The sequence below is a fragment of the Zootoca vivipara genome, chromosome 3 (genome assembly GCF_965207765.1).
Source record: "Zootoca vivipara chromosome 3, rZooViv2.hap1.1, whole genome shotgun sequence".
NCBI lineage: Eukaryota > Metazoa > Chordata > Lepidosauria > Squamata > Lacertidae > Zootoca > Zootoca vivipara.
Window position 1 is genome coordinate 19,976,226 of NC_142586.1, and position 27,379 is coordinate 20,003,604.

At 41.9% G+C, this 27,379-nt stretch overlaps 2 protein-coding genes across 2 annotated transcripts in view; one reads left to right on the top strand and one right to left on the bottom strand.

Annotated features, from left to right (window-relative positions):
- Positions 1 to 17,683, top strand: part of ANGPT2 (angiopoietin 2) — a 44,851-nt gene extending 27,168 nt beyond the window's left edge. The window contains exons 4-9 of the mRNA XM_035109952.3: positions 3,047 to 3,279; positions 4,949 to 5,079; positions 8,838 to 8,939; positions 9,583 to 9,749; positions 14,526 to 14,656; positions 16,818 to 17,683. Of these exons, the coding sequence (XP_034965843.3) occupies positions 3,047 to 3,279; positions 4,949 to 5,079; positions 8,838 to 8,939; positions 9,583 to 9,749; positions 14,526 to 14,656; positions 16,818 to 16,978 (925 nt within the window). The 3' untranslated portion in view covers positions 16,979 to 17,683. The remainder of the gene's footprint in view (positions 1 to 3,046; positions 3,280 to 4,948; positions 5,080 to 8,837; positions 8,940 to 9,582; positions 9,750 to 14,525; positions 14,657 to 16,817) is intronic.
- MCPH1 (microcephalin 1) overlaps positions 1 to 27,379 on the bottom strand; it is a 99,364-nt gene that overhangs the window by 57,396 nt on the left and 14,589 nt on the right. Inside the window, exons 9-12 of the mRNA XM_088665664.1 lie at positions 27,057 to 27,154; positions 24,539 to 24,576; positions 23,500 to 23,662; positions 18,181 to 18,258 (exon numbers count right to left, since the gene is read on the bottom strand). Of these exons, the coding sequence (XP_088521790.1) occupies positions 18,181 to 18,258; positions 23,500 to 23,662; positions 24,539 to 24,576; positions 27,057 to 27,154 (377 nt within the window). The remainder of the gene's footprint in view (positions 1 to 18,180; positions 18,259 to 23,499; positions 23,663 to 24,538; positions 24,577 to 27,056; positions 27,155 to 27,379) is intronic.

Here is a 27,379-nt window from a genome sequence, read left to right on the forward strand (position 1 = left end):
TTTGTATGCATGGAATTTGAAATGTGCCAGAAGTTATGGGGCCACATTCTTCATTCCCAAGACCATGTGTGCCCTATATAGAATTCAACTGACATGCACATAGGTCCTGTCAAAGAAATGAAAAAAACAACAACAACCATCATTTGAAATAAGGTCTAAGTTCTCCCCTGCTTGCAAAAGCTCTGTAGCTTTTAGTCTTCACCCTCACTATAGTCCTCTTTTGAACACCCCACTTTTCCTCCTACCTATAGATAAGCAGAGACTACAAATAACAAAAACTGACATGTGATTTGGAAAAGGAGAATAGCTCCGCAGATTCATCACTGCAGCAATACTATAAGATGGCCTTCACCAATCTGGTGCCATCAATTTATTTTGGACTACAAGCCCCATCACCCCTAGCTTTCCACTGTTGTGCTGGCTGAAATTATGGGAGTTGAAGTCCAAAACAGCTGCAGTGGGGGGGGGGGCAGGTTGGTAATGGGAGCTGTAAGAGAATAATAAACAATCAATGGATGCCAACCTAGCTTACATGTGTAATTCCTTTGAACTTGAGGAATGACTATCAGCTCTTGAGCTCATTAAAGGCATCCCATTGCCTTTCCCACTCAGAAGGCAGCATTATTTATTTATTTAGCAATAGGTACCAAGTTGTATCTCAGCCACTTGATCATACCAAGGAATATAATGGGAATGAGTTCCTGCCTATCAGATGACAAAAGAATCCATCTCTTGTCTGTGTGTCTTTCGCTATAGTGTGTGAGCTCCGCTAGAGCTATATTCATCTAAACCTATCTGGTGTGACAAGATGGTGGATTTGAAATATCCTTTATTTGCCAGCTTATTTCCCCCACCAAAAGGGGGAAACTCGCCCCTTCATTCCTAATGAGCAAGCTTATTTGATTGTCAGGCAAAATCTGGCTGTCCAGCTGCATTGGATGCCACAAAAATGTTACTGTGATTTTCAAACCACCAAAGAGATAAGTATTTGATTCCACTCTTGGCTTCCTTTTGTATTAACTGAGAGCCAGACATGATCTCTGCTTGCATCCATACTCAGCGTACAACATCAAAGGACTTTGAGGCTCTTTTTGTTTACCCAGAACATTTTGAATGACAGCTGGCCAACAGAACTGTTAACATTTCTTGCTGAGCTGGGATCACATTAGGCTAGCTCGGGAAGAGAGGGGGAACTGTGAACTTTGCTTACTCCATAAGCCTCATGCGTGATCTGTAGTTGGCTAGTCTCACATGGAAGAGAAATCAATCTCACTGTTCTCCAAACTGGATTGTAATCTGCTACTGACACAATTTTTCAATAGTAAATGCATAATCAGCCCATCTGTTCGGTTTAACAGTCCTCACAGGGAGATGCTGATGTGTCAACAGCTATGTTACAGAGAAAGGGGAATTGCTTTCTGAAATGAAGATGAAATACGTTTCGAATCATAGGGTTGCCATCCTGCGCTTGCAACAGTACAATGTGGGGTTGAATGTAAAATGAGCCAAGGTGTATGATTCAGTTGAAGTCCTATGCTGAAAGGACTTTTCATTTCTGGTAAACATGAGTGCTGAAAGGAAAGGGCATGTTTTCACATTTGTCTTCACTCCCCTGCTAGATTTGTGCATGCTCCTGCAAGGTTTGTTTTTTTTGCAAACAAGATACTTTACTCAAAGGGAGCAAAGAAAATATGGGTTCAATATTACAATGTGATTTATTGTGGCAAGTGCGGGGATAGCATTTGAACATACTTGTCCTTCTCTATATATGCAGAAAAAGCAGCAGATATTGCTAGAACAAGTATACTATGGGACCTAAGTTGTGAAAGATTTTCTCAGCGTACGTAGGAGAAGTGTAAAATGAAATCTGGTCTGCTGATCCAACACAGCTTCTAATGCACATGATCGATGCTGAACAGCAGTTATTTGAATATGGTATATCCAGGGCAGGGCATATACAGCAGGACTGTATGATTTATGCATATACAGCAAAACCAAACATGGCATTGATGGCAGGATTCAGCATCGTGCAAATTTCAAATTTCATTCCGTGGACAGGCGGAGTCCCCCCGACCCCAGGCGACCCCTGTGAGGAATAATGACTCATGACAATGTGTTATGGGATTAAAATTGGCCACAACATTATTAAACTTTCAGATGTAGGGAGACCTTGGCTTAGGCATTGGGCGTTTATCCCTCCCAGTCCCTGTCCGGGGATCTGGGGAACATCAGGGTTATCCAAACTGTGTGGGGATTGGGCTGGCTCTGGAAAACGTATGTTTAAGCAGAGAGCTCGCCCCCATTTTGCCGCAACGCAGGGGAGAGCACTGACAACCTAACGGCGTATGACCAGTGACTCCCTTCCACACAAACTCCTTTAACGCCCTGCCCAGATCCCGATTCTCTTTTGCAGTATGCTGTCAGAATCGCAATAGATAATGCAAAAAAGTGAAAGTTACAGAATTAAGCAAAATAAAAAGCTGCAGAGTTGACCAAAATAAAAGGCTATTGTGTATATTGAGCTGAATTTGCACCATGCATTCATGTCATAGAATTTAGATCATCAGAGCAAAGGAATATGTGTTTCTTCTAACACAGGGTTCCAGCTGTTTTTGTACCACAGTTCCCATCATCCCCGGCCACTGGTCCTGCTAGCTAGGGATGAAGGGAGCTGTAGTACAAAACCAGCTGGATATCCAAGTTTGGAAAACCCTGTTCTAAAACACGGTACTGGGAGCCTCCTCCCACTGCAAAACCCACTACTATTTGTAAGGAACAGATCAGGGAATTAGATGCTACGCTCAAATAACCATGGTATAAGCTTGCAAAAGACTTTACTTTTTGATCACCATTAGGAGCTGGGGAACAGGAGAGGCACTCGAGTTTCTCACCAGACTTTGTATGGCAAGTAACTTCTGACCAGAACCTACGGTGGAAACTTGTGGTTCCTTAGCTGGCACAGTTTTGTTTCCCCGCCCCCTTCACTTTAGCCACGTAAAAGTGCTAAACCAATAACCCTGTTTTCTTCCCCCCTCTTATTTGTTAGCTTTCTGGAAAAAAAAGTTATTGATATAGAAGACAAGCATACATCCCAGCTACAGTCGATTAGAGACGAGAAAGATAAGCTCCAGTCACTCGTGTCCAGACAGAACTCCACAATAGAAGAACTAGAAAAACAGCTGGCCACGGCCACAGCCAACAATTCATTCCTGCAAAAACAGCAACACGATCTGAGGGAGACTGTGCAGAGCCTGTTCTCTATGATTTCTACACCAAACCGTAAGTGGAGTAGAACACGCTAATTGCTGCAGTGAGAAACAATTTCCTTTCTGGTGAGCCTTTCCCCAAACCTCCGCAATGACCCTCAGATTCTTTCCAAGTGTAAAGTATAATTATAACAGGTATGCATAGGTTTCGGCCAGTTTTTTTGCCTATCCATGTGGGTAAGGAAGAAAGGAATGACGAGGGCCAAAGATACTCTGAGCCTGGCACCAGTGTGAGATCTGGTTAAATTGCTTTCTTTGTGTGTGTCAAACCTCATACCATAGTAATTCTGAGAATGACAAGCCTGCGGGTCACCCATGAGGCCAAAACCTCTGGCACCATGACAGTGTGACCACAGAGGACTAACTTCTGCCAAAGACAATTCTGGTTGCTCTCTAGTATCTGAATTAAATTAACCCTTTGAGGCGCCAGAGCTTGTCTTTTCCAGCTTGTGTGACGCCAGCAATGAAGAGGACCCAGCTAGCGCCAACTAAAGCACTTCACAGTCCCCGATTTGGCGATTCCAGGGGGTTCCTCCGAGGTCGATTAGGTTTAGCTAGCTCTCACCCTTTACACAAAATCTCCCAAGCTGTATGCACAGAATTGAAAGCAACACCCTTAAAATGTGACAAGGATGCTACTTGCTGTTAATTGTTAACTGCCTCGGAACTTGAGAAGATATGAACAAACTTTTACTCCCATCATTAATTACAATGGTTGTATATACTAGTAGCAAACTCAGTGCTATTTTTCTAGAAAAAGAGGTGCCAGAACTCACCCTGGTTCTCTTAGAATGGCAACGGTGCCCACCTGAGAAGTGCTGGAACTGAATTCCAGCTGAAAAAAAGCCACGAGCAAACTCATTCCCCAAGTGTGGAGATTATTTAATGTACCATACACTCACATGAAGACAGTATTGGCATGCTTGATGAACTGCATATTTTGCAGCACACACACAAAAGAAGAAGAAATGGAACACAGCAGCCCAATGGGGACTGAGCATACCGACAGGTTGTTGGAAGAAGGAAGAAAACTGGGGCGGGGGGGGGGGGATGACTAAAGCAAGGCATGGCTATCTGAAATGCTGAACTGCTGCACTCTTCACTGCACATATTTTATTGCAGGTCCATTTGTATTTACAAATAATTATAAATACAGCTATGCAAACATAATAAACACAGAACCAATTCAGAATGTTTTCTACTTCTTCTTTAAGCAAAACCACCATGCCCTATACAAGACAATATTGTCCTCAAAGGCTAAAGATAATCTGTTAAGCATATTTCCAAAACTTTGCGTGTTTCTGCTGATGTTATCTCCTAAGCTAGTGCACAAACAAGTAAACAAGCCGTGTTAGTCTTAGCACTGATGTGGGAAAAATAAAATAAAACCCTGAACATTTGCCAGTGTCGGGGGGGGGGGGCGCTTCTAAAAGTGTCAACCATCAGAGGAGTGTGGAAAAACAATTAAAAAGCTGGAAGCAACCTTGTACTTTAAGGAAACCAAATTTATGAACCAGATCTAAAAGGTAAACAATCTGAAAGGCTTCGAACAAATGAGGCAGAGGAGAGAATAGTACATGGCTGAAGTCAGCTCTGCAGAAGTTTTCTTAGAGGTTTTTCAAATACAATGGCCATTTGAATGCATTTATATTATATGCTTAATATGTGTACTTGCTTTTCAGCATCCAATAATGCTCTGGAGACTGGAGGAGAACACATCAGTTTCAAGGACTGTGCTGAAGCATTCAAAGCAGGGCTGACAACCAGTGGCGTCTACACATTAACAGTGCCAAATACAGGAGTTGAGAAAAAGGTACAACATTTGATTAAATTTAGGCAGGACCAGATCCTGCTTCAATATTTTTTTTTAAAAAAATCGTATCAGTTTTAAGTACTTTTAAACTCACCATGAAACTCTGCTTTCCAATTTAGAAAAGGAAAATGCAACAATAGCAGTACAATCTTATAAAAGAGTGCTAAGAATGTTTTCCATAGTCCATCCTTATGTAGCTCAACAGTCTGGAGACTGCCCAGTTGCAAACTATGATGTACAGTATAGTTGTCCCCATCTAATTGTTCTTCAGTAGCTAGATTAATGGTCACACCCCTTCTGCAAATTCCCAACACAACCACATTCATACACTGAAGGAAGCCAAGAAGCTGAGGAACAAACAAATTAAGAAAATATAGGAAGGGGAAATACTCCCTCAATAGCTTTATGCACCTCACCATTCCATAGTGAAACAAGAGTCTCGACAGGAGTGCCACACATGTCAGCCGGAAAATCCCACAGAGCATTCAGGAATTTGTCAGATACCAGCAGTCTTCAAAAGCAGACTAACTCAATGGGTCCCACATACTTGAAGATTTAGCCCTAACCTCACCAGAGAGTTTGAGGGCCTTCTGGCAGTACCCTCACTGCGAGAAGTGAAGTCACAGGGAACCAGGCAGAGGGCCGTTTTGTCCCTGTGGAACACCCGCCCATCAGATTTCAAGGAGATAACTATACAACTTTCAGAAAACACCCAAAGGCATCAAACATAACGTTTGATGTTTTATTATGTTTTTTTATATCTGTTGGAAGCTGCTTAGCATGGCTGGTGCAACCGAGTCAGATGGGCAGGGTACAAATAATAAAATGATGGTGATGACAATGACAATGGATTCACAGTGAACACACACAATCAACAGAGTATTTCCATTCTGCTCTGTGGCAAAGACCAGGTTGAGGGTATAACCAGTTACATGTATTGGACCACTGATGTATTGAGAAAGCCGCATAGCTATTGTGGAGGCCATGAAGTCCTGAGATGACCTATTTGAGGCAGTTTTGGCATGGGTATAGATGCCTCCCTCTCCCTCAACAGCACTGTGAAAGGGTTCTCCAACCCCAACGCTGAGCCTACGTCTTGCCAGCTCGGTCAGGGAGATTGTAGAGCAGTTGGATGGACAATACACTAGAAACATCTGGTCCACATTGGCTCTCATTGCGTTAAACATAAACCACTTTTAGCACCGTAGTTTCAATACTCTGCACTGGGATATCTGCTCAGTTTTGTAAGTGACTTCAATAGCCTTCTCAGTATCTGACAAGTCAGTCAACAGGCTTGTGGTGGAACATGTCAGCTCTACATATTTCAAGTAATCGTCAGGTTTCTGCATACCACTGTTTTACTATGTTTCTGTAAAGAGCTCTTTTTTAAAAAACAAAACACCCACCCAAAACCAGGGTCATTGTTAGGCCAGTAATTAGGCAGCATGATTGATGATGCTATTTTTATTCCCAGACCTGCTACATAGAATACAATGATTATAGTGTTTAGACTTCATCATACTGACTCTTATTTGCAGAAGAAGTTTAATGGATTATCACAGCCTTAGGAGTGCAATCCATCAAACACTATTATTGCACCGCCTTCATTCATTTCAGTGCAGCTTACATGGAGCCTCCTATAGCACCCCTTGAAAATTGAAGTTTTGCAGAAACAGTCCTGGTGGATATCACTGCACATGGAACCTGCAGAATCGCTACCATTACATCAATAGAGAAAAGATGGGTGACATTTTTGTAGGCTGGGATAGATGTCCAAATTATTATATCAAACTGCCATTTATTTCAGAGGTCATTGATGTTATTTTACTTACTTTGTGAGCGGGGACACAGAACTGCCTTTCGTTTGTTAGACTCTGGCTGTTTGTGTTTTGATCTTTTTCCTCCCGGTGTTTACTCTGTTTTGATCTTTTTCCTCTTGATGCTGACTCTAAATTCTCAAGAGACTTATAAACACTGCTGCACAATGTATTTTACTGGGCTTGTTCCCCCCCCCCCCCTGCAAGCTTTCATTGGAAAGCACAGAGTAAAACTGACATGCTTAAAACTGACAAGGCAAAAAACCACTGTGCTGTTGTTAGTAGTGATCTCCTTTCCCCCCTTTCTTAAGAAACAATAATAATTTAAGAGGGCCATATTATATTCACCTCCTACATGCAACTAAAAAACAGCTTGAGACAGGTTAGTAGTACCCCAAAGAAATATCACAACGTCATGCCACACCACAAACAGCAGAAGTTTCAAAACCTTTGCTTGCTGCCAGGGAGGGCTGCTGTTTGAAAAGCACATAGCCAAAATCTCATTGAGCACATGGTTCTTTAGATTCTAACTTTGGCCTCCTGTTTCATGGAAATTCTATACATTCTGTTGCCAAAATGCTTTGTGCACTTCAATGATTTTGTGAATCCTATGGCTGTTTACTCTTTCAGCGTAACACCCATTTGGAAAACCCTTGCCCTTTCAAATAACAAATTGCGCCTTCTAGTAGCCGAAACGTTCAAACCAATTCTGTTGAGGAAACTGAAGGGCCATAGTAAATAACCTCCTGAACTAAAATTAGTCATGCATTTTTTTGAAGGGGATTCACTCCATCTACCGTGATCTACCTAATCCAATCCTTAATTATATGGGCTTCTGGCCATTAAAAACGCTCCTTAGTTCTCAGCTTTATGTAGGTCTTCCCCAGAGCAACAAAGAAAGGCCTTCAAAAACAAAACAAAAACAGAAGTGTTTTGGAAACCAAAACTGGCAGCAAGATACAGGATCTGATGGAAGGAGACTTTAGCTAACATTTTAACCATTTCAGGAACATGGTTTCGCTGCATACACAATCTGCAGCCCTACAGATGTTGGGATGCCAGCTCCCATCAGCCTCAGCCAACAAAGCTAATGGACAGGTAGGATAGGAATTGTAGTGCAGCAACAAGTTTCCTTTTCCTATCTGTTAGATAAAGAGGCCTCTGTGAATTCATGAATCTCTAAGTTTCATGAACCCTCCACATCAGACTAGATCAGGCATGGGCAAACTTAGCCCTCCAGATGTTTTGGGACTACAACTCCCATCATCCCTAGTGGCCAGGGATGATGGGAATTGTAGTCTCAAAACATCTGGAGGGCCGAGTTTGCTTATGCCTGGACTAGACGGATAGCATAGGCAGTTTTAAGGACAATAATGGAGACCAATAAGGAAAATAATGGCAGCAAGAAGAAAGCAACAATTCCCCTTCAACTTCCAAATGAATGATCGATACAACAGGGACTGTTTATTCGCGTACAACTAGTGCAGGAGCACTTTGGACTTGTCCCCTGCATGCTCAGGGCAGTTTTTCTCCCTCCACAGCATCCCTGAGTTTTTCCCTCCACAGCATCCTTGAGTTCATACTTAATCTTTCTGGATTAAGGTAACAACATTTGCATAGCAAACAGGTCTTAGTTTTAGAAGTTCACCGGGGACCTTAGACTAGTCACAGACTCAGCCTAGCCTACCTCACAGGGTGGTTGTGGAGATAAAAGGATGAGGGGTAAGAACCATGTATGCACCACCTGGAGCTCTTTGGAGTAAAAGTTGGAGTAAAAGCTATTAAGACAAAAAAAAAAGCTATGGAAGTGAGCAAGTACTGTAAGTGTCTTCCTATTCCCTCCTCCCATTTACAGCAATGCTTTTTTTGTGTGAGAATTTCTATCATATAGAATGAATAAAATGAAATGTGAGTAATTTCAGTGTTTGTATGTACTGGCAGACATACTGTGATATGGAGACCAGTGGAGGAGGTTGGACGATTATTCAGCGACGCTCAGACGGCAAAGTTGACTTTGACCGGACGTGGGCGGAGTACAAAGCGGTAAGGCGGAATTGACATAATCTTGAACAATTTAACTTCTGAATAGCTTTGATTATAACTGAGGTTGCCCACACAATTGGAGGTTATATGATCTTTCATAGCTCTGGACCTAAGTTCCTTATAACCAGAGAAGGCAGGAGGATGAAACTAGGGTCTTCTACAGGCAAACCATAGGCCCAGGAGCTAAGCTCTGGATGCCTAACATGAATTATAAAGCTTAGATCTATGTAATAAGGCGTTTTCTTCGGATGAAACTTGAGCAATCTTACCTGCCTTACCTTACTGCATGAGACGCATTTGTGTTTTAAAAATGAATTTTTAGCCCACACATTGGCTATTAACACAGTGATGTTTAATTTATGGCGGGGTTTTCCCCAATAAAAATTAATGGATAGTTCCACTGGCATTTTGCCCCACAGTTAGCAAGAACAAGGTTCCATTTTGTTTCCAGACTCCTAAGTTTATGTTTGTTGAAATCTACTTCTCAAAAAAAATAGAAAGACCCAGAAATTTTGGCATTGCGAAGTGTTTTATGTGATGACAGATTGACAACCATAACATTTTATTTTTTTGGATGGCGTGACCTGTTGATTTCAGAGTCAAACAAAACTAATATAGTTAAAATGTCTAATTTGGATTACAGGGATTCGGGAATCCTTCTGGGGAGTACTGGCTGGGCAATGAGTTAGTTTCCCAACTAACCAATCAGAAGCAGTATGTTCTTAGAATACAGTTGAAGGACTGGGAAGCAAATGAGGCATATTCCTTATATGAACACTTCTATCTTGCAAACGAAGAACTAAAATACAGGTAAGTCAATGCTGAAAAGAGCTTGACCATTGCTTGTCTATAAACTTAATTACTACTTTTTAAAAATGTTATAACCATTTGACAATGAACCAATATATTGACTTGAAAGATAATGTTTTTCTCCTGGGAAATGATTAAATGCAATATGCAGCAGAATCCTATACACATGACCTTTCTGATGTAAGCCCTGTTAAGTTCAACACAAATTACTCCCCATTATGCATGTATAGGATTGCAACCCTAAGCTATTTTTTATTGTTTTGAAGACAGAAGCATGCCTTTCCCCCTGTGGGTGGAAAATCACCTGCCAAGGTGGCATTTTGAGTGGAGAAATGGGCAGGAGGAAGCGCCAAGCAGTTCTCCATTCCTCCACTTAAACTCAAAGCCTTCCCAGTTTGGGGAAAAAGATAGACCTTGTTTGGGCATCAGTCACTGAGTACAGATCACCATCGGATCTTTTCCATTGGCTTACTAGCTCTGAGAGTCAATGAAGAAGTTCATGGTAATTGTACAGACGTACCATTCTATAATATTCGCTGCACCTCAAAAGGGATGTTTTAGAGTTGGAAAAGGATCAGGAAAGGGGAACCAACATGATCAAGGTACCAGGCAGACCCCTCTACAATGAAAGGTTACAACATTTGGACCTTTTTCTTTTAAGAAAAAAAGGAAGAGTAAAAGGGGAACATGATAGATTATTAAGTGTGGAGAAATTGGATAGCGAGAGGTTTTTCCTCTGATAAAACTAAAACCTGAGGTCATACAATGGAGCTGAATGGTGGAAGAGCCAGGACAGACAAAAAAAAGTATAGTTAAACGATGGAGTTTGCAGCCATCATATGTAGTGATGGCCACCAACATGGATGGCTCTAAAAATGAATAATAATAATTTAATTTATATCCCTCCCATCTGACTGGGTTTCCCCAGCCACTCTGGGCAGCTTACAACACATATAAAAACACAACAAAACATAAAACAAAAGATCCTATATGAGTAACAAACAAACAAACAAATAAATCAAAAGAAACTAAAAACAACAACAATAAACAGTTTACAGTTATACCCAAATTAAAGTCACTGAAAACCCCAACTAAACATTTAACCAACACCAACCCAACAATAACAAAACAGAGGAAGCAAAAATTGAACTGTTTAAAACGTATTATCCAGTTGCCCCAACCCAAGAGCTGTTCCAGCAACAAATTTGTGGTGTAAGACAATGAGTGGCTACTAGATATGATGTCTATGTCCTCTGAATGCCAGTTGCTGGGCAGCACAATTGTGAAGAGTGCAGTGGTGCTCATGCCTTTGCATGTAGGCTTCCTAAGGGCATCTGACTGGGGACACTGAGTACGGGCTGCTGGGCTGGTCAGACTAGATAGAGCAGGCACCCCCAAACTCGGCCCTCCAGATGTTTTGGGACTACAATTCCCATCATCCCTGACCATTGGTCCCGTTAGCTAGGGATGATGGGAGTTGTAGTCCCAAAACATCTGGAGGGCTGAGGTTGGGGATGCCTGGACTAGAGTCTGCAGGGCTCTGCTTATATTAAAAAACAAAGTACAAAGAAAAATTTACTAGCAAGGACATTAGTTTTGACTTAGGTACAGCCCACTTAAGCATTCTGTGGGTCACAGCAGAAGAAAGCTTTCGTTTCTTCTTCATTAGGAAGCAAAATATCATTCTGACTCCAACATAAATATTTCCTCATCTGAAAATAGTTAGGCTCTACAGCAGGGATTTTTTTTTTAAATCAAGGCAATATAATCTTTATAAAGGTAACTTTTGCAAAATGGGTCATTGCCCTTGTCCATTTACATTATTAAAAAACAATTTCTACAGAACAAGATAGCTGTCTGCAAATATAGGTCCTTTTGAAATGCAACCAAGTTTTTGAACCACAAAATGTAGTGTTTGAAAACATGTTTCACTTACGAAACATAGATTATTTTGATAGTCAACCTGACGGTGAAGCTATATAGCAACACTACTTGAAAGCAGTTTCTGCTTATCATTTTGAAAACTTTGAAATGCAAAGCAGCTGAGAAAAAGCCAAAATAAACACTGGTACAGATTAAATAAAATGGCAGCTGCTGAGGGAATCCAACATAAACTAGCAATGACAGTCTCCCCTAGCCATGCACTGAACATGATCCATGCACAGATATAGCCTGAAAAAGGCTGCATGTACCACCAGGAGTTACATGTCTAGTGATTTCAGCTGTGCACACTTTCCCCAAAAGAAAGTACAGTATGTAAATCTCAACTGGGAGACGGAGAGACTTGATCCGGACCTCACTGACTGCTGTTGTTCAAGCATCAGTCATTATATGTTGTGCATAGAGATTCTAAAGCTTGGTGTATTGTACCTATAAACCATGATGATACAGGAAGCATTTGCTAGATCTGGCTTTGTCAGACATTAAATGTTTTCAAATGCACAGGTGGAATGGTTGCCAGAAAATGGCTTCAGATGTATGTCATCTGAATGCTCAGTGCTGAATCTGAGGCGATGTTCCCACGCTATATCTTTGTAGCCATTTGCTGGCTTGCACTCACAGGCATTTTCAAATGACAAGTACCGTGTTTCTCATATTCTAAGTCATGTCTTATAATCTTTTTTTCTCAAGAAAATAAGCCTATGGCTTATTTTCGGGGGGTGTCTTATTATTTTTTTAAAAAATTACAGTATGGTACCTCCCCTGTCCGGCGCCCGGAACTGGCTGCTGCTGCGCTGCTGGGCGCGTTGTCGGCGCTTCAGCAGGGCACGCTGCTGGGTCCCGCCGGGTCGGGGCTTCACGCGGCGCGCGCTGAGGCTCTTGCCGGATCCCGGCTCGGAGCAGCGCGCGCTGCGGCTCTTGCTGCGTCCCGCAGCGCCAGCGCCAAGCGTCAACCCAGCAGCGGGACCGGCGGGGACCTGCAGCGCGCGCGACAGGAAGAGGAGGGACCAGCGAGTGGCAGCCGCGGCGGCCAATGAAGGCTCGGCCGGGTGTTTTTTGTCGTTGTAGCTGCGTCCCGCTGCGTCCCTCCTCTTCCTGTCGCGGCTCGGCGCCCGGAACTGGCGGCTGCTGCGCGCGTTGTCGGCGCTTCAGCAGGGCATGCTGCTGGGTCCCGCCGGGTCGGGGCTCCACGCGGCGTGCGCTGAGGCTCTTGCCGGGTCTCGCCGCCGGGTCGGGGCTCGGAGCAGCGCGCGCTGCGGCTCTTGCTGCGTCCCGCCGCCGGGTCAGCGCTTGGCACGGTGCATGCTGCTGGACATTTTGGAGGGGCAGCAGCAGCCGATTCCAGGCGCTTACAGGCATCTTCCTCTTCCATGGCGCCATCCAGACCTGCTCCCACCACTACGGCTTATTTTTGGGGTATGTCTTATATTTCTTCAACTCAGGAAAATCCTGCCATGGCTTATTTTGTAGGGGTGACTTAAAATATGAGAAACACGGTAAGAAAATGTGAAAGGCCTTCACTTCATCAGGACAATAAGACTCCAGCTTTGGATACATCCCCTTCAGGTTCTCTGTACTGCTCCTGAGAGAGATTAGATTCCTTTCTGAATAACATTTTTGTTGTTGTTGTTTAGTCGTGTCCGACTCTTCGTGACCCCATGGACCATAGCACGTCAGGCACTCCTGTCTTGCACTGCCTCCCGCAGTTTGATCAAACTCATGTTCGTAGCTTCGAGAACACTGTCCAACCATCTCGTCCTCTGTCGTCCCCTTCTCCTAGTGCCCTCAATCTTTCCCAACATCAGGGTCTTTTCCAAGGAGTCTTCTCTTCTCATGAGGTGGCCAAAGTATTGGAGCCTCAGCTTCACGATCTGTCCTTCCAGTGAGCACTCAGGGCTGATTTCCTTAAGAATGGATAGGTTTGATCTTCTTGCAGTCCTTGGGACTCTCAAGAGTCTCCTCCAGCACCATAATTCAAAAGCATCAATCCTTCGGCGATCAGCCTTCTTTACGGTCCAGCTCTCACTTCCATACATCACTACTGGGAAAACCATAGCTTTAACTATACGGACCTTTGTAGGCAAGGTGATGTCTCTGCTTTTAAGATGCTGTCTAGGTTTGTCATTGCTTTTCTCCCAAGAAGCAGGCGTCTTTTAATAACATCTTAAATGTTTATAAATGCTAGCATAAAAAATAGACATATTTCAACTCTGTTATATAGCAATTGGCTTGAACAGTCTCTTTCTATCAGAATCTTAAGAGAAGCAGTGGGGGGCTGGGAACTTTTGAAAAATAAGACCACTTCTTGCAGGAATATAAATTGTAAGCTTTCTAATTCCAACTTGGATCTGCAAGGAAGAATACTTTCTGTGCCAAAACACCAGAGCACTAGTGTTATATCCCAACTGAAGAACAGTATGAGTTTTAATAGGTCAAGCAATTCCATCAATGTGAATTTGCATACAAAAATCATATTTTGAAGAGGAAAAAACACATTCTTTGGCTTTAGATTGGGAGCAGAGAACCCGTGGTCCCTGCAGAAGGCATTGGACTGTAAATCCCTTCAGTCACAGTTAATATCTATACAAACCTCTTTGTTGTTTTTGCTAATCTAGTACAACAGTACAGGAGCAAACAAGGCTATTTCTCTTCCAGAACAACAGATTTTGTTGACAAGAAGTTCCTGGCATACTGTGTGCAAAAGACACATAGTAGATCATTAACTGGAGAACAGAACAGGATACTTCTTGGAAAACGCTTCCTTTCCAGCACAGACTTCACCACCACAATTGCTTCAGCATGTATTCGTTTGTTTCCCATTTTGCTTTTCTACAGGATCCACCTTAAAGGAGTTACGGGGACAGCAGGGAAAATAAGCAGCATAAGCCAACCAGGAAATGGTTTTAGCACAAAGGATGCAGACAATGACAAATGCATCTGCAAATGCTCACAAATGCTAACAGGAGGTAAGAGTAGCATTTTCTGCTCACTTCCTTTCAGACTCTTCCTATTTCTACGGGCGCTGAATCGAGCCATAAAAGTAGATTTTGTCATGGTATCTGGGCAAAACCATGAAAAAATCCAAAATATAGAAATTTTGACGGCTTCCATTTTTTTCCATTTTGATGCTCACTTTTGAATAAATAACACGTAACTGATTAACCAAAAAAGTGGACACATCCAGTTGTCAGGGCTGTGCTCAATAGAACAACAGTAAGATCTGGGATTGCATCACAGCAGAAAAATACCTGGGATACTGCGGTACAACCACTAGGACTTTATGGCTGCAAGGGTGCAATCTGCAATGTAGCTTGTCCAAGTCAGATATGCAGACAGACAGAGGAAGTGAAGAGAATATGGGAATGGCAAACAGTCAAATCATGAACTTTCTTCCCTCCTTTTGAACTGATGTAATGTCACAATAATAGTATGACTGTGTTAACTGACGAAACCTGAGTACAAAGTACTGTGACCCTTAGCTAAATCAGACCTCGGGATGCAACATAGAATTAGATCAGGGGTCAGCAAACTTTTTCGGCAGGGGGCCGGTCCACTGTCCCTCAGACCTTGTGGGGGGCCGGACTATATTTTGAAGAAAAATTTGAACGAATTCCTATGCCCCACAAATAACCCAGAGATGCATTTTAAATAAAAGGACACATTCTACTCATGTAAAAAATGCTGATTCCAGGACCGGCCGCGGGCAGGATTTAGAAGGCTATTGGGCCGCATCGGGCCCCCGGGCCTTAGTTTGGGGACCCCTGAATTAAATAATGGCTGCATTTGGACTAAATGCTAAACCATGGTTTATCATTACAAGACTACACCTAGTCTCACTGGGCTCACATGCTCCCCTTCCTATCTTCTCTTTCTGCAAGATGATTTAAAAAAAGGTACTGCTTCCATTTTAGGTGTCATCTGAACACTAAATTGTGGTTAATCTTAACTACAGTTAGCAAAAACCAGACAGCCTAATAAACTATGGCTTGGCTTATTTCCACTAGCCATAGTTAATATTGCCCACAGTTTGTGCAGTCTTGCCTATGCAGACACTTACTGGGCTCTAAGCGTTTTTGAACTCCTGGATTCCTCCCAATACCTCTAGGATCAGAGGAAAATGCTTCTGAATGCCATTTGCTGGGGCGTAACAGTAGGAAAGGGCTACTGCCCTCATATCCTGCTTGTGGGATTCCCATAGGCAAGTGGTTGGCCACTGTGGGAAACAGGATATTGAGCTGGATAGGCCTTTGGCCTGATCCAGCAAAGCTGTTCTTATGTTCCTACCACAGGAACTTCACTTTGTAAACACTGCAGCAACTGCTATTACGCATAGCAATAACAATTAGAAATAACTGTGCAGGCCCGATAAAAGTAACTAGCTCCACTAGAACAGCTCATTTTTTTAAACTCACCATTTTTAGATATATCTAGGAACTATAAAAACTAGAGAATGGCAACAGAGGGAATTCTGTTGCCCAGAAGCGGAATTTTTTTGCAGGCATGGCAGCCTCCTCTGAAGGGATGAATAATTTCCACATAAGAAAAGGATAGCTGCTGTGGTTTTCTTGCAAAAGCAAGCTTCGGGTTTTGGGGTGCCAGAAATAATTCCCTATGGTTTGGGATCAATTTATATAACAACAGAGTTTACAAGAGAAGTCCCCCTACATAAGAAACCTGATAATAGGTCCAGGGATTTTTGTGTTTGTGGGTCTTTTAAAGTTGATTGAGCAGAGAATTAAAAGGGGGTGATCAAATTTGATCCAGTGTGTTGAAGCATTTGATCCAGCACAAGGATCTCAGGATGAGTGCCAAAATGGCTACATCATGTTGAACTTGTGCACTAAGATATATATAAAGCAATTCCTGTTCAGCTTACTTAGAATGAGAATAGTTAGAACAGCTGGTGTCAGGTGGTTTATGTAGACTAACATTAAGATGCAAATCTAATATGTTGTATATGTGTATACAACATATACACATATACATATATTCTAGTACAGTATGTTGTATATGTGTGATTATTTTAAGATTTATAAAAAATCTGAGAATTTGTATAAACAACTTGAAAGCAATGCATTTATTATTATTTTCCAGACTCACTTTCACTTTCATTTTCATTTTAAACAGGATGGTGGTTTGATGCATGCGGTCCTTCCAATCTGAATGGTCTGTACTATCCATTGCGACAGAACACAAACAAATTTAAAGGAATTAAATGGTACTACTGGAAAGGCGCAGGCTACTCTCTCAAGGCCACAACTATGATGATCCGACCAGCAGATTTCTAAAAACATTTCCTCTTTGTATGAAGTGCCTATTGAAACAACTTCAAAATACTATATTTGACAAATATTTTAAGACCACAGATGCAGCTTAACTGGTTTTTTCCCCCACCTGGATAACGTGCACATCTATCCTTCGGGAATCAGCTTGTTTTCAACAGCCACTGAATTTCATCGCAATTAAATGTCAAGCAAGAAGAGGTATCTGATGCAATAATGATTTGGCAAAAGAGAACAATAAAAGGACTCCCAACCAGCTTAACGTGTTTGTGCATAACTGGAACTGTGAAATACATCTAGATCATAAACAGAAGTTACCTAAGCTTTCAAAGTGATTCTTTATGCCCTTTTACTGAACTTTAATGACTACCTTAAAACAAGGGACACTCATTTGGTCACCTTTATTGTATTCCTATCTCATGCCATGGTTGTAATTATGTACATAAGCACATTGTTTTGTAATTACTTCCTGTAGTCTGATTCCTACCATTAGTAATCACATATTTGGGGATATTTGGTAGCACGTACTAGTATATTTAATAAGGATTTGTAAAAAATATTTCTATGCTTTACATCCTAGTACCAAATATATAATAATAGACAACTATTTCCCCCTTTTAATATATCAGATATTTCCATCAGTATTTTAAAAGTCAGAATAGCCCTGCAACACATATTGTGTGGTTAAATATATTTTGTAGGAAAATTGCACTTTTCTTCTTTCCTAGTTCCTTTATGTTTAAATAACACCCAGTAGTTGGACATTTCTCGGTATTGTGGATGCATTTCAACAACAGCAAACTGTTTCTGCTCTCTCTGAGAATTAAGTACGGATTAGAGCAGGAGTATCGGGACCAGCCTCCCAGGTGAAAGTTGACATTCTGACACCAGATGATTGACAGGAGGGTTGCCCCCACCCACTTGTCAAAAGCCTCTTCACAACATTTCCACTCAGGAATCACACCACAAGGGGTGTTGTCAGCCCCATGTCTGGTGAATGGGGAGGTTTCATTAGAAATGTTACATGACTTGAAAGTTTGAATATTCCCGTACTAACAGGCCTTCGTCGAGAGAAGGTAAAAGGGGGGGGGGAATTGTCACCATTTGATTGGATATATTGTGAACACACTTCTGTTGTTGATCCATATTCCAAGATAAAAATTGATTTATTTCTGAAAAAGTTAAAAAGTAAATAATGTATTACTTACTGGGGCTGCAGGGAAATCCACAGAGAGTTCATAGGGTTCTTCAGATATCCAGTGGCCATATTCAAGTGACCACAACACCTACAAAGTGATCAAACTATAATTACTATAATTAGTTGTATTCAGAAACTGAAGAGTACTGTAGTCTCTATGAATACGTAGATAAAATAAATCAGAAGTTGAGCAGGCGGCACTATATTGGGGCTCTACTCCCTATGTCAGATTCTGGAAAGCTATGAATTAGACATATAAAACGTATCATGGCAAAGAAAACACGGTGCTATAAATTTTAGTTTACTTAAACTGTTTCTCAGAAGTGATATACTACTGTGCAGTAAGACAAGATGAAAACTTATAAGTTAAGGAAAAACAATAAGGAAAAGCTCAATGAAGGTTAAGGGTTTCCAAGTCGGTCGATATGGGTTGGACCCACAGTGTTATTTCAGGTGTTTGGGATTTGGGGGATTTTTTCTTTCCTTTCCTCCCTCTTTAAACAGACATCCATGCTGCATCACAGACTCCTTTTGATGTGCCCTCAGTCTGAGAAGCAACTTTGCTGCGGTACAAGGCAAACAGCTGTTCAAGAAGCACAACCTCACTACTCTTTTGAAAATGGAAAGCAACTGCCCATGTCTTCAGATCCCGGCCATTGAGCCCAAGCCCTGCTTATTTCTTTTCTAGCACACCGTTGATTCACGACCTCAAGGTGGGCTACAGCATAAGGGGTTAAAACAATACCTTCACTATCAAACAGATAAAACACCACACTTAAAGCAGTCATAGGCAACTCCAAACTTTCTGAAAACCAAGCTACAACTGTGGAATTGAACTCCATCAAACTAAGGTAAAGGCTTGAGGTAAACAAGATTGGCGCCAATTGTACTTCAGCAAGTGAGGTGCCTCCGCAAAGAGGGCCGCTGCAAGAGAATACCAAAGTTGATGTTAAAAAACGAGTCTTGTGGCACTTAAGAGAGCAACAAAGGAAGCACAGCATAGCTTTTCATGCACTACAATCATAAGATGCTGTCTTCTTCTGGCACTGGATGATCATGGAAGCTAAAAGTGCCACACAACCCTTTGTCGCCTTTGCTGCTGACTAAGCCTGCAGTGCTAAACCCACTTACTTGGGAGTAAGCCCCATTGAAATCAGTAGGATTTACTTCACAGTAGACATGGTTACTATTGGGCTGTAACATGGTTGATGTAGGATTGAGCTGGAAAAAGGTTGATGTAGCACAGAAACCAAGCTTGCTTGGCTGTTTCGGACAGATCTGATGAAAAATTCAAATATATCTTATATCGGCTTGCTGAAGTAGGGTGATACAAATACATTGCAACTATGCCACTAGCCCCATGAGACAGAGAAGTAGGGAGAAACAGTGACTTTTATCTGTGCAGCATGAACTGTGAGTAAAAAAGCTACTTTCTTGCTACAGCCCCAAGCATCTACCAAATTTAAAGTGTGTGAGTGGCTCCCCTGGATAGCATGTTTGTGGTTCAGCAGCCTATAACTGTGGGAAAGACCTGGTGGAAGTTAGAAAACCTCCTTTGTGTATGGCCTTTTTTAGCCCTAAAAAGCCATCCACTGGTAGCTGGCGCTCTTTGGGTACAATTCTATATTTACCAAGTTTATTGTTTCTTTTATTTGGCAATCTTGGTTAGAAAAAGGTTTCGAATGCAAAGCACAGTTGTTGATTTATTTTGGCAATCTGGATCAATTCAAAACTGTCTCAAGTTATGGAAATTTAATAAAACTTAAGTTTTTAAAAAAGATGTATTCTCAGCTCCCACACTACATAGGACACACGTGCAAGGATATGAACAAATAGTTTAGGCTTCCTTGCACCAACTGGCCGTCCTTCCTCAGCTGTAACTTGTCTGTAATTACAGTAGCTAACTCCACTGGCAATTTCTGTCTCTCGGTGCTATGCAAAATTAGATAATGTGTGAAACAATAAAACAGACAGCAAAAATCAAAGCCATTCATTGTTAGATCAGTGGTCAGCAGCTGGGGCGTTCATAACAATGATTTAACATGCCCATACCCGGAAGGGCCATTACAAAGAGAGCTGAACAAAAGATCAAAACAAGTGCAGTTGAAAATGGTTCAATGACTTTTTCCACAGGAACAATATGACATCCTCTGTTATGTGTCTCTTTTCCGTCACTAGCCCCTCTTTAAGAAAAAGACTGGGACGTGTTCTGTCACAATTTTTCACCAATAAAATATTTAATGCAATTATTGTCTGGCAAATGAGGGAAGAACATTGCTAACAGCATCCGGTGACTTGCCAAATCTTTGCCGACTCATGGTAAGCCTTCTTAAATCAACAAAGGGGTAGCAGCTCAGAAGCATTAATGGTTGGATGAAAGCCTCTTAATTGTCTCCGAAAGCTCTTGGAGTAATAATGGACCATTTCAAACAAAGCAATAAACCATGGTTTAGTGCTAGGCAAAATGCCTGAGTGAATCTTCTGCTTTCTGCACACCCATGTTGTTTTCCTGAGTGGACAGGGTGACTTTGCTAACATTCGAAGTGACTTTCTCTGCATATAAACCAAAGACCTTGGGTTAGTCTCAAACTCTTGTCCATTTCAAAATATGCTAACTTTAAACCATGGGTTATGAAGCAGGCTTGTTTAATTAAACAGGCATTTGCGATAAACTACAATCCCCGGTTCACACACAACAAGCAGAAATAAGGAGAAAGTGAAATTAAATACTAGCTCCATCACCAAATTCTTGGAGCCTTTCCCAGGCTTCTTTCCCCCCTGTTCCTGCACCTCAAGCCCTCTTCCAGTTTATCCTGCCCAAATGCCAGATTATTTTATTTGAGAAGTTTACAATGCACGGTACACATGACACACAAGATATCCAGGTCAATTTGAACACTGCTAATGGAAAGACCATCACTGAGAAAAGAAGATACTTCTGATTCAGAAACATCTAGCCAGATACCATTTCTTTCAGCATGGTTTCAGAAAATATGATCCATTTGGCACAGAAATCCCTTGGCATTAAATGACTTCCTGTTTCTGCAGCTGTATTTGAGTCCTTCCCAATCTTGGGACAGTGGGGCTTCAGTTACCTTTTTCTTACGATCTATTTTTCTTAAAATAACTATGTAGAGTTTGAATACTAGTTTACCATTCTTTTGAATGTCTGTGTTTCATCCCATTAGATTTTAAAATAATGTAGAAAAATTATGTAAACCCCTCGCTGTTATTTCTGGAGTTTATTTTTAGGCTGATTTAATGCTGAAAGCAACTCCTATACAGTGAATTGAAAATCTAGATTGAGGTGGGGAATCCTTCAGCCTAGCAGGCCAGATCCTTATCTGTCCCAACCCTGTGGGCCAACTTTGACGAGTGAGCAGGATGACCCACCTGTCAATGACCTCATGCCATTATGATGTCAGAGGATTGACGCCCATTCATCTGACAAAATCCCTTGTGCAGCACTTTCCAAGTGCCCAACAGCCAGTAGTACTGCAGTTCCCAAGAGCCTTTGCCAGCCCTGTCTTCCTGTGCCAAGCATAGGGCTAGCAAAGCTGATTTCGGCAGGGATCAGCTGCACAATCAAGTTCCCCAAGGGAAACTTGGCCATACAAGTTGACTCCACAGGCTTTAACAGCAACTTCATCCCTGCTTTCTGGAAAGACCAGCTGCATGGTCGAGTTCCCCATAGAGAAGTTAATTGCATGGCTCAGGGGTGGCCAACTTCCAGGAGACTGCAATCTACTTGCAGAGTTATAAACTGGAGGTGATCTACCCCCATTGTATTGGGGTTCAGGTCAAAGTTCAGAGGGGAAATAAATGCCACATTTTATCGGGGTTCAGCTTTTTTAGAAAGGGGTGGAGGATAAAAACTTCAGTTGGGGGGGGATGCCTAACTTTCAGGGGTAAGGGGATTACTTGCTCACCAAAATATCGCTGCAAAAACTACGTTCTTCGTTCCACGGAACAGGATAAAATGCAGGGAGGGGAGAGGGGGTGGGTCCGGGCGCTCTTAGATAGAATTAAAGGAAAAGGAGCCCACAATCAACTGCAGCCTCCTGGGGAACGACCAGTCGATCCCTATTGGCCTGTTGGACATCCCTGGCATAGCTGATCCAGCCTGCTCTGCACCTGACATCACATGTGCTGGGTCAAATTTGGCCCGCAAGTTGGAGGTACCCCACCCCAATCTAGATGAATAAAGCACATACTCATGGTATGTAAATACCATGATACATTGTAAATAGGTAGCAGTTGGTGGGGTGGGGTGGGGTGGGGACTGCAGAAGGCAGTGGGGGCAAGCTTCTGCTGAGGGGAAAGGTTTTTCACTGTTTTTCTTGGATTTAAAACAATGTAATGTTCATGTGGCCTTGGTAAACATTCTCCATATCCAGATTGGCCTTCAAGGGTCTTAGAAATTATTATTATTATATTGGATCATTCTGGAGACATTAACACACACCAGTGCATTCCTCAAACTCGGCCCTCCAGATGTTTTGAGACTACAATTCCCATCATCCCTGACCACTGGTCCTGCTAGCTAGGGATCATGGGAGTTGTAGGCCAAAAACATCTGGAGGGCAGAGTTTGATGAAGCCTGGTTTAATATGTATGTTCAGTTCAATGTTCACCAAACCATCTGCAGATGTTCAGCAAAAGTTGTAGTACTGGATAACATCCAGAAAATGGCAAACAGAAATCTGTTTGTACAATGGAGCTTTCTCATCTCCCCCTCCCCCTTGTAATGTCAGTCCTGAGGGTTGGGGGAATGATATGATATGATGCATGATATGGGATATGCGACAGAGAGCTGCAGCTGTGGGTGTATGTGGAAATTAGAGGCCTCATCCCTTTTACTCACACAAGGGGCTCCTCCCCAATGTAATAATCTAGCAACAGTCATCAATTACCACATGGGTGGAATCAGTTATTGCTTTAGTTCTGTTTCTTGATTACTTACTAACAACAGAAAGCAAACATCCATCCTAAATTTAATTTCCCTTTGGATTGGGGTGCAGGGTGGCCTGAATCCTTTGATCTCTTCTGCATTCCACCCAACTCCATGCCTGCAGTTTGGGTTTGCTTTGGGGGGGGGATTCTCAATGGGAACATTGTACATTGACAGAATGCAAAAGAAATGTGGAAATAACAGTGCTTAAGTTCAGAAGTTTGTATGCATTGCCTTATGTATGACTGTTGCAAAACCTGAAGCTATCCTGATCATCAGCACACCTGAAAAGGAGGATTATGTGTTCATTTAGAACTAGCTAAAAATAGTTAAGGAAAGAGAAGAAACAATGCATGGATGGTCAGTCATATTACTTACCCATTCGTAACACAGAATCCAACAGCCGCGAGCAATTCCCATCAATATGTTTAAAGTACGACGGGAGCTCCCTGCAATCACATGGCTTGTATTGTCACACACTTCATCTGAAAACAGAAAGCCTCCCAACTTCTTCACCACCTGAACAACCACATTCTGCTTCCTTAAAAGAGAGATGGAGAGAAGTCCATAATACAAGTTAATATAACACAGAGATATATCCATAAGAAGCAAAGCATTTCAGATACCACCACTAGACAGAATGGAAAGGGCAACTTTGTCAGATGCTCTTTGCTAGGTACATGGAGAAATCTTTCTGCGCATCCGCATATTATGGCAGCTGCCCTCAAAATCTGGTTTATTTGTAGCATCCCTTAGAAAATAGCATTTGTTCTATAGTACCCGTTGCACAAAAGTAACTAAAATAGATTTGTTATGGTGTGTTTTGAAAACAATAAGAAAACTACATCCAACGTCAGAGCCCAAGGACCAAAAGTTAGACTCTGTGTCTACTTAACTTTCAACTTTCTAATCACAACATGTTATATTTTCTAACGGTAGCTTTGCTAGTTATAGCTTGGTGTGCTCAACTCTATACGTGGTATCCAGCTAAACAATTCCACTAGCACAAGCATTTCTGGTTGTATAACGCAACTCCACCCCTTCCCCAGATGCCTTGTGAATCCGTTCTGGAGGATCCAGGGAAGAAGTTGTTCTCTGGTGTTTCTGCTAGCAGAACTGTTTAGTTGAATGCTGCCCTATTATTCCTACTGTAGTCAACCAAATGTTGTCATTTAAGTTACATAGTCCTGCAATACTAGTTCTATCATGCTGCCATTATGATCCAATGAAGAGTAAATATGCGAAGAAGGACAGCACTTAAGTTGAGTGTGACAGGAGAATGATGGAAGGTAAGAGGAACTAGCGTTCCACTGACCTGCCTCACATGTTTACACTTCACTGGCTTGTAACACTTGCCTGGGCCTACAAACCGAAGATATACGCAGGCAGGAATGTCATCAAAATATCTTGTACTTACTCAGAAGGCATGCTTGTCATGACCAATGTTCTTGGTGGCTACAGAGTTAAGGAAGGAAAGAAGGAAGAGCATGTCAAACAAGTATGAAACATTTCCACCCAGAGTTATAGCTATCAACCTTCCACTGAAGACACAAAGATGTACCGTAAATCATACAAAGATTAAAGTCTCCCCTTACTGGTTTATATAGTACCATAGATGAAGGTTATGCCAGAAGTAAAAGCGAGATTTTATTTTGTTTTCTGTTCACACAGAAGCAAGTCTTTTCTAAACAAATTAATCAAATCTGTGGCCATTTGGTGTCAAGATGGCATCAAACACACAGTAGAGTGAATTTGCCCCCCCCCCTCACTGCTCCTACATCACTGAAAGGACCTAGGACGGGGCTGTGGGATCATGCCGGCTAGCTTCACACTCCCGCTGCCAATGCACACGCTTGGGCACACCCTGTTAGCTCTGAGTTTTGTGGTCATTCTGTGGCTATTCTGAATACATAGCGCTTATTCACGTGTCGGGAATTCCTGAATGGCCCAGAATTCCCTGCTTTGTTGGTCAGCAGGGGTCACGGCCACAGCATGCACTGATGGAGAGAGAGCAGTGCTAGCCACACCCGCTCTCATGTGTACAGCATGTAATGAGGGTTGTGTGAATACCCCCAATATGAAAATACTATGTACAGTATGTTACAAGAATAAGAGGATTCTTGGTTATTCATTTTAATGGCCAGGATTCTTTAATACTGGGGAAGATGTAGCTTTGGACATGAAGTCTGCTGACCCTGAACTTGCCTCCACTGCTAAATAAATAAATAAATAAATAAATAAATAATAATGTGTTATTTATACCCCATTTATACTGGGTTTCCCCAGCTACTCTGGACAGCTTCCAACAAAATATTAAAATACAATAGTCCTACAGAGGTGATGTAACCATTACCTAATTTGAACATCCTTGATTAATCATATTAAGTTTCGCTGTGCTCAAATGTGCAAGACACACCAGGTGATTTTATTATTTCAGAGCAACATGTCAGTATTAGCCAATTTTTTTCATTTAGATAAGTGAACAGATTGAAGCATTGGACAGATAAATTCAATCTCTCTCTCTATCTCTCTCTCTCCCCTACTGAAGTATATTAAAGAACACATTAGCAAATCCACAACAAATTACTGGTACAGTGCTAAGCAAAAGAGATCCACTTTGTTAATAGGAGATGCACACACATGCAAGCAGAGGCACAGGCAAAGGGTTGCTCAAGCCCCACACCCTCTCTGAACCACATCAGAGACTTTGGAAAAGTACTTTGATTCCTGTATTTGTACATGGAACGGAGCAACACTGAAAAGAACACTTTAAGCTGCCAACTACTCAAAAATTAACAGCCATTTAATAATTTGTTTGTACCCATTGACTATAAGTGGGACCTGTAATAAAGTGGCAGTGTAAAGTCTTCCTCCTCAGTGCACCAGTCTGTTGGACATACCCTCCAACATGACACTTTGTTCCAATTTCCTTCCACCTAGTTCTCCATCATTCCTCTCCCCACAAAGTCAGTGGCAACTAAGCATGCTGACTGGGAAGCTTTTTCATAATTCCCCCCCCTCTTGTGCGATATAAGTGACATTCACTCTTGAACTTGGAAAATATAGAAAATATTTATATAGGAATATATATATATGACATATAAAATATATCATAATATATAATGCATCTACCTACCTACCTACCTACCTAGATAGATAGATAGATAAAATAATAGAATAGAATTGTAGAGTTGGAAAATTATCCATTGGTACCCCACCCTTCAAAATAAAATGTTTCCAAGGCAGCTTAAAATACAGACTATAATAAAACCATTAAAAGGAACATAATAAAATACATCAAGGCAGAATGCTTTTCAAACCAAATTTAAGAGCCATCAAGCATTGATTCCCACACTTGTTGAGTGCCAACAAGACGGGAGCCAAAATGGGGCCACCACAGAGAAAAGAGGGAGGTATCAACATGCTTGAGGGAACCATTAAATATAATTATATATTTTTACTAAATTAGGAGGCAACACTCCCCCCAGCCCCCCAACAAGAAACAGCCTTATGAGGATAAGTATGTGCTGTGCCATAGCTATGAAATGTTGAGTTTCATCTGAAAAAGAGCAGAGCAGAATCCACGTTCTGTTGGGAAGGAATGGCTTTCTGGAACTCTGAACAGGAACACTTCTGTAGGAATACACGGCACCATTTTGCTGCATGCCCCACTGATAAGGCTCAATCATAAAAAGCCTTGCTGTTGATTCCCTGATTTAATCCCCCTCACCATGGAGAGGGCAGGGAAGAAAGGAACAATACTGGCACCTCCCCATCCCCAGCCCCCCGTGAGGCAAATATCAGGTGGATGGGTGATTTAGATTAAGAATGCTATGCTATGCTCTCCAGAGCTTTATCCCTGTAATGCACTTCCTATATGCATATTTCCATGCATACTGTGTGTGTTCCTTGATATTCTGACTAGGCACACTCACCTTTTTGAGTCTCCCAGTACTCATTAATTTCTCACTAGGCTCATTCACTTGGTCACATGAACTATCTTTGACATCGCCCATGGACAAATTGTTACCACCTAGAAACGAAGGTCATTCAAAACAGCAGTAAATAATCTGGAAAAGGAGTAAGATTAGATGCAGCACTGTACATAAAAAAGCAATTTTTGTAGAATGGACATTTTTCAAAATGCGACTGATGGACTGTTTCAAGCTATGTAGAATTAAATGCCATGCTATTACAAACTTTCTGTTTGCACCAGCTTTTCAAAGATCACCCACCCTCCCTCCCTCCCATGCTGTTC